Source organism: Salmo salar, chromosome 11 (genome assembly GCF_965601325.2).
Source record: "Salmo salar chromosome 11, fSalSal1, whole genome shotgun sequence".
In the NCBI taxonomy this organism is placed as follows: domain Eukaryota; kingdom Metazoa; phylum Chordata; class Actinopteri; order Salmoniformes; family Salmonidae; genus Salmo; species Salmo salar.
In genome coordinates this window covers 92,993,624-93,001,690 of record NC_138301.1, presented here as the reverse complement: position 1 = coordinate 93,001,690, position 8,067 = coordinate 92,993,624, and the positions used below count along the sequence as shown (strand labels likewise).

General features: G+C 40.3%; 1 protein-coding gene across 3 annotated transcripts in view; it reads right to left on the bottom strand.

Moving 5' to 3' along the window:
• Positions 1 to 2,025: 2,025 nt before the first annotated feature.
• Positions 2,026 to 8,067, bottom strand: part of LOC106563161 (RIMS-binding protein 2) — a 91,113-nt gene continuing 85,071 nt past the window's right edge. For all 3 annotated transcript variants that reach the window (XM_082958144.1, XM_045689949.2, XM_082958145.1), the window contains 4 exons: positions 7,961 to 8,061; positions 7,779 to 7,850; positions 7,391 to 7,528; positions 2,026 to 4,400 (listed from right to left, as the gene is read on the bottom strand). In XM_082958144.1, coding sequence (XP_082814270.1) covers positions 4,203 to 4,400; positions 7,391 to 7,528; positions 7,779 to 7,850; positions 7,961 to 8,061 — 509 coding nt within the window. In that variant the 3' untranslated portion in view covers positions 2,026 to 4,202. The remainder of the gene's footprint in view (positions 4,401 to 7,390; positions 7,529 to 7,778; positions 7,851 to 7,960; positions 8,062 to 8,067) is intronic.

Below are 8,067 nucleotides of genomic sequence, written 5' to 3'. Positions count from 1 at the left end.
TTTGTGTCCTTCAAGGCAGCTGTCAATGATCACGTTAGATGTCCAATGTCTTATTCGACTAGTAGTTGTTCTGAAACGTTTTACTCCCTCCTCTATGTTTACTACAACACACATACATTAATTATTCATTTTGGTTGCCTTTCCTGACGTGAAGTTTGTTCTACAGAAAGTATTTGACTCTAGCCACAAAATTAAGGAAATTAGAAGGGGGGGGGGCGGCAAGGCCATTTTCTTGTCTGCCTGGAGTGCCTGACTGGAGTACAATTCCCTTATACTTTGCTTGAAAAATGTAAATGTACTAAATAAATACCCTACCATCTAACACTACACTCACTAATTTCACAATTATACAAAATAAAATTACCATCCTACTCCACTAACTAAATGTATTTATTCCTACCTCATGCCATCATCCTGAAAGAATGGGACATCACCACTTAACACATCCTGTAACTCTTCTGATGTCAAGTCTCGCACACCCAACTACCTCTGCAGCTGCCACCACAACCTCAATTTTCTGAAACTTCTGTTCCATCCCTGCAATACAGTTGATAACTATTGCTATAAATGCTAAAAATACAATCTTACTGAAACTTATATAACTTTTTGGTCTATCCCTCTGTACTGGTATATCTCTACTACTCTCACCACTCCTCCCCCTTAACCCATCTTCCTCTACTTTCTTCACTGCCTCAGCATGACAACTTCTGCACTACTCTAACCCTGGAAACCTCAACCTGCCTCTCTTGCACGGTACATTTCTGATCCCCAGCTCCATGGGCACCCCTAGAATTAACACATTCCACTACTTTCCCCAATACTACACATTCCTTTGTATCATGCATTTCTGCACACTTCTCACACCTTGGACCCTCCCTCCTACACACTGCTGCCACATGCCCATAAGCTTGACACCTGTAACATCGTAATGTATTCGGCACATACACTTGTACAGGATAACTTATATATCCTAACTTCACTTTGTCGGGCAAAGACTTAACATCAAAACTCAAAAGAACAGACAATGACTCTTCTGTTTCACCACTCTCGCCACCCTGCATGCGTCGCATCAAACGACGGGCATCACATACACCGGGAATCTTTCCACTCAGCTGGTCAAGTTCTATATTTACTGCTACCCCAATTATCACTCATTTCATTGGTGCCCTTTTCTTCAGAGTGAAACAATTCACTTTTCTTGCCCCCATTCGTTTTACTCTGAGCGCATTCTCCCTCTGACTAACAGAAACACAAACAATTATCACTAGACCACTTCTGGTTACCCTCACTGATTCCACATTACCCAACTCTTTTTCACCTACCGTGAAACTACAAAATGGATCATCCACAAGGCATGAGTCCACTTTTCGATGCATACCTCGGTCTCCGATAACTTCACCACACCTACCACCTCCGATACTTCACCCTCACTCCCTTCCATTTCTCCTCCTGTCTTCAGCCCCCTCTGCTTACACTTTCTACCGTTCTTCTTTAACAAACCATCTCCCTTTTTCCCCACAATTTTTATCAGACTCAAGCTCACCCTCTATCTCTTATACCTCCTCTCCCTCTCTTTTCCCCTCCATTCCTCCTCTGTTTTCCAAGTATACGTCTCCTTATGATAATACTGCACTACTCCTGACAACCATCTTGTTCTTGCTTTCTCTAGGGACTCCATTTCCCCCCAGGCCCGTTCCCTCCACTTCCTCTAAGTGCCACAGAAGCTCCTTCCCACTCCTCCATGTGAGTTTGTTATTGTTCTTATCACATTTATATGGCCATCAGGTCCATATCACTGCTGCCATCCATAGGATGTAAAGTGTAATAGCAGGCAGTAAAGCTGATCCCTTCACTAGGTTTCCCCTTTCATCTCTGGTAGGCTATGCTTCAAAATCCACTTTTAATGATGTTATTAGTTTTAATTCATGCAACATGCGTGAGTAATTATTTGTCATTCATGAATAGGACACTGAGATAAAAAAGAAAATCACACACACCTACATGAAAGTAATCCAAACACAGATGTTCTAGAAAATATCAAATTTATTTTTTTACTTAAAAAAAAAATATTTTTTGCACATGCACACAATATTTGATCACCATAAATATTGTCCAATGATTTCTATCTTTTTCGCTTTGATTCACAGAGCAAGCACATAACCACAGACTTAAACATCTTATCTTGAGGACACCATGGAGAATGCTTGCACTGTTTACAGTAAGAATAAATCTTAAAGCACTAAAAAAGACAGTCTGAAAATCAAGTATAAACATTTAGAAATTATCTACAAATGAAAAAAGTACAAAAATGCAACAACATAGACGTACACGCATTCACAAATGAATGACTTGGTATTATGACTTTAACACCTTTTAACAAATGGATGCATAACATAATGCATAACTTTGGACACATAATAAAATATAAACTATTTTGCCTGCTCAACACTTCATACATTCCTTTTTGGCAATCCATCTTTAGATTTTTTATTTTTTAATAAACATAGAAGATCCCTGTAATCATTATACAGCGGGATATTACACTTGCCTTAAATATCTTAGCTGATGGGCATGTCTGATAGGTCTCTCTCTGACTGGTTTTCACTCTCAATCACATTTAAACATATTTCATTGTGAATCATGGCTTGACATATTGTCCATTATGATTATGCACATCAAATGGTGGCTGTACAGCAACTGTAGTGATGCTAAACTATTACAGAAAGAGATCATGGGTTATGAAAATGGGTTAATATAGGACTTTAAAAGCTGTCAAAAATACAGGACAATGTATGTCTAGCGGCTATAACAGCCTCCCCAGTAAATGACAATCAGCTGGATGCATCCTTTATTTAGCCCTCATTTAGCCCATAAGCCACATGACTACTGGTTTAGAGGTTGTAGGTACAGTATGTAGGTCATCACTCCCTTTCTCTTGCCAATAGGTCTATAAGAGTGTAAACAAGTAAACGGTGCAGAATCTTGAGGGCACACCTAGACATCTTTACTGAAATGGCTGAGTGGGTAACCCAACCCTCTGAACTGAACATTACTGAACATTACACCGGCAATGTAGTTAGCGGCACACCACTAAGATCACATGACTCCTAACCACATGTCCTCTTTTTGGAAAAAAGAATGCACAAACATGAATGCACACTGAGCACACACACAGCCTACACCTACACCCACACACACAACAATGCTTTTCCATTCATCAGAAAAAACATACCCCTTTGTGCAATTGGAAGGCAAACACAGAAGGTTATCTTTAATTAACCGTCTTTTTTTTTTATCAAACAAAGCTGCAGGGATGCAGCAGGGGTTCTTGGCAGACTAGTGTTAGTTTAAAAACAACCTTGTTCAACCATAGAAAACGAGGAATGTCATGCTCATATTGTTTTCATAAAGGCCACTGAGATGGTTCAAACAAACGTCTTACCCAATGTAGCTTCCTCTCCTTGCTGTAATGCTCTGTGGCCAACCACTCTGCAGACTTCTAGGTTCTGTGAGTGATTCAACCCTTTGTCAACCTCATGTTTGTGATGTATTGCACTGAATAAAGCCTCTGTATTAGCAGCCAGCATTACTGACAGAATGCCATCAATAACAGTGTAGTTTAGTTGTTGCTCTAGTGTTCCAGGAGTATGGTCTGTCTCCCAGTATTGACATCTGACTATCACAACAACTTGTTTTTGCCACGTCATGTATTTTAGAGACCTTATATTGGCACAATTGCCATGGAAACCACCGCGGGTTGTAACAAAAAAGAATAGGCTACTCTGTTGTTACCCTACTTGTAACAAATGCACACAAATGCCTTATCAGCATTGTCCTGATTTCCAAAGTCCCTTAATAACCATTTGATTAAAGAAAACAGTGGTAAAATGTAATGAAAGTCCTAGTTTATACTCCTATTTTTTCCTCCACCTCAAATATATCACAGTTATACAGTATGTGAGCAAAGTTCTCATTGAATTTGGCACTGAGTACATGTACGTAAATATGTGTATTCATCACCAGAACATGAATGTTGTATCGCTGACTATATTAGATTAGGCTCACATATATTGTCCTGTAATACATACGAACACGTAGCCATTGTAGTTGTGTGCTGTAGATTCGGCTGATTTGATTGTGTGTACTGTATGCAATTTACAATACTGGGCCCAGCATCTTTTCTGGGGTCAGCTGGGGACAGTTTATTTTACCGGAGAGAGTCTCTTGAGCAGTTTCTTCCCCTTGGAAAGCAGTCCCTTTTTCTTTTTGTTGTCCCGGGGGTCCCTGGGGCCCCTGGCGGGGCTGATGGGCCGCATGGTGCCTGGAGGACACAGGGGACGCACTGTGGGGGACGCTGCTCGGACAGGCGGGGCCGTACTCTCTGTGGTATCCATGGCTACCTGAAGAGAGATGCCATGGTGGGTGTAGGGGCAGGGCATTACAAAGCAAGTAGTTGTCCTTTGTGGCCTACCCTTTCTCTGTCTGAGGTAGGACTAGGACACACAGTTTACAGTCAGCACTGTGTCCTTCAATAACACTATCACCCCACTGTCACACTATAAATCCAATGGGACATTAAAAGACTTTGGGTTCAGTGCTCAAGTAGATCCGTTACTGAAAGTTTCCCAGCCATAGCAATAGAATGAAGGGTTGATATGCCAAAATAGCCATTTCTAGAGAGTCTAATTACAATTCCAACAATACTTGAATTTGATATGGTATGTGTGTTGACCTTGAGACTTCTCAACAATAGCTATCAACATACACAAGTATGCATACATAACGCTGTATAAAGTCATGGGAAAAAATATAACAATGCCATTACAGATCATTATACTTACTGTCGGTTTTCCACTAAAATGTGTGTCAAATACATACATTAATGTTTGGGCAATTCCACGATAATGTAATTGTGCTCATTTTTCACATTAAAATGTATGCCAAACAAAAACTATTGATTTCAAAGTTTACCAAACCATGCAACTCTATGCACAATGATTACTTTGAACAATTTAGAATGAAAAAAAAAACAGAATCCCTCAGTTTTATTCTGTTACCAAACTTTGTATCGGCACAGTTCTTTCTGTAAATGTGTTTTTGTAACATTTTATGTGGAAGTTGTTAAAAGTAGTCCTTGTGCATATAATTATATTGTTTATTAAACTTTGAAATCAATGGTCTTTGTTTGGTATACATTTTAAAGTGAACAAATCTGAATCTCAGCGTAATTCCATTACCAGGGAATTGCTCGTTACAAATATATATGGGCTGATTTCCCAGACACAGATTTAGCCTAGTCCTGGTCTGAAAGGCATGCTCAATTACAATTCTCCATTGAAATATGTTTTTAGTGCAGGACTAGGCTGAATATGTCCATGAAACCAGCCCAATAACGTTTTTCACCTATGGAGTGAAATTATTCAGCATTGCAAAACTGTGTGATTGTACTGTACTGTACTTACACCTCTGGTTTAAAAACAAGAGAGAAGAAACAAAGACGTTTATAAAAGAGGTTATGAATCAGGTATTGCTTTTGGACTGTTATTTAAACTATTCCTTTTTAACTCCTGTCCCTCTGTTGATGGGGGACTGAAGACGTTGGTGGGGCTGGTGAGGTTTTATACATACAAACACTGAGTAGGAAGCCATCAAACAGGTTGTTACTAGTTACCACATCCACAAATCCATAAAACCCACTTCTTTCTACAATTGATCTTCTTAAAATCTGAATTTAAAGCTAACTTTAACCACACTGCTAACCTTATGCCTAACCCTAAGACCAAAAAGCACATTTTTGTTTTCCATTTTGACTTTGTGGCTGTGGTAACTAGTGAAAACATAGAGCACAACATCACAATACCACAGGTTCTGATAGGTCACCGATCATGAGGGACACACAGAGTAATTTACAACACTCAGGGACACAACTGTAGATACCATCCCTCTTGTCTAATGCACTGGGCTGGCAACCAAACATGCTACCATACAGTTCACCGAGGACCTTTAAAATGGTATCTCAAAGTTAAAGAGGAATCATAACTCTGAAACAAATGGGGATTTGCAGTTCCCATTAGTAAATGGTTTATCAATGACTACAGATATTGGGAACTTTTGAGCTTGCAAAATAGAGCACTATCTCAGAGAGTGGTAGCAGTCCCCTACTTTGCAGGCGTTAAATCACTGCAAAAAAAAGTGTTCCAAAAAACAACTTTGTAACAATGTCAAATTTATGCTGCAAATAAACATTCTGGTTACACTGGAAAGAGGAAACACTTTCCTCATTACACCAACTAGTATGTAATACTTTAATGTGCAAGCATGGTTGAATGACCATGTTGCTATACACCTGTGAATGTGTAAGAATGTTTACTGGCTACAAATAAACCATTTAACACAGGTGTAATAATTACAATGCCCAGCATTAGATCTGTCAGGCTGGTATCTCTAGTTGCTCACTTACTGTACGAGGCAGATTTTATGACGTGAAATGAACAATCTTCTTCTGTTTGTATTTGCCAAGCAGGTGAGGAAAAAAGGAAATCAGATGTGGTGACATCATCATTTGAGTACAACCCACACCACAACTATGAGAAAAAAAAAGTAAAAAAATACTACAATGCACACGAACACAGGTCGCGAATGAAAATTATTCATATCCAATTTCTGCTTTTATTGTTCCATTGTACCATTACAGTATGGATGTCTCACTGTGGCTGTTATTTCTTCTGGTTTAGATCAAACATGGCATATCTATCCAATTTCATCAGGCCTGAAAAATATATATATTTTTAAGTGTGTGCAGTATACAAAAAGAAACAAAGCCTCTCCCAGGAAATACAGCAGTTGGGCCAATAAAGTCTACTATTATATAAAAGGTATCAAGTTTATTTTTGAAAAAGGCATGCTTTGCTATATTATCAACCCCTACAGTTTACTCAAATCCTTTTCTTCCATTGGAGAACAACTGATAGAAATCAGGAACTCTTCAGAGGTGTTCATAAAGCACTATTGATAGACACAATATCCAGCGTTTGGTTTTGTGTTTCAGTGCAAAGAGGGTACCCAATTAATGACTTAAACCTTTTTCAAATATCCACTGTCCTTTGTCACTGCTATGTGAATATCACCTGCCCCGTACTGACATAGGTCAAGTGTTCTATTTCTCTGTCCACTTTGGCCTTCGCTTCTTCCTTTCTAACAATCAGAAGGTATGACTGTTTGTCCCTTTCACCAGGCGGGGGATAAGGTTTGTATATTCACCACAGTCACTGTCAAACACGGACGACACACACACACAGAACACAGACGGCAAGTGGAGAAAGCGAGACGTAAATCAAGAGAGACGAAGGATGGATGGACAGAGGGCCTAGCGCTGAGAGCGGCGATGTACCCTTTTGGCCTCGGCCCGGTTGGCGGGCTCGTCCTGGGCATAGCGAGACGGAGTGTCCGTCAGGTACACCTCCACGTCGTCAGGCACTTCTTCTAGAAAATTAGAGGGGACGAGGCCGCGGTGGCCATTGATTTCACCCTGCAGAGAGAGGAGAGGAGGGGGCAGTGGGGATGAGAACCATGGCTAGACCCACTGAACTCTGGTAGTCAGGGAAAGAGCCCTCTCCTGGGCAAAAGGACATAATATGCGTATGAACTAGGTTCATCCAATGGCATTTCTTTAAAAAATGATTAACTGAAACATCCCTGACTTTAACAACCTGTGAATGGCCCTGTGTAATAATAACAAGTTAGTCACATCATGGAACCAAGAAAAGAGGCATACTCACATAGTAGAACCCATCTTCATCAATCTCTCCAAATACAGAGATGATGTCACCAGCACAGAAGGTCAGCTCAGCCTATCAAGAAACAGACACGTCATTAACACCCTTACAATGTCTGTCTATCTGGTTAAATGTGCAGTGTCAGTATGTTTGTCTGTATGTTTTGTGTGTTTGTGTGGCAATACCTCCACGTCCACATTGGGGGAGCTCTCTCTGGGGTCATAGTCGTAGAGGGCCACCATCCTCCTGGTGGCCTGGTGCTGGCGGAAGCCTCGTCTGTCCTGCCCTGTGA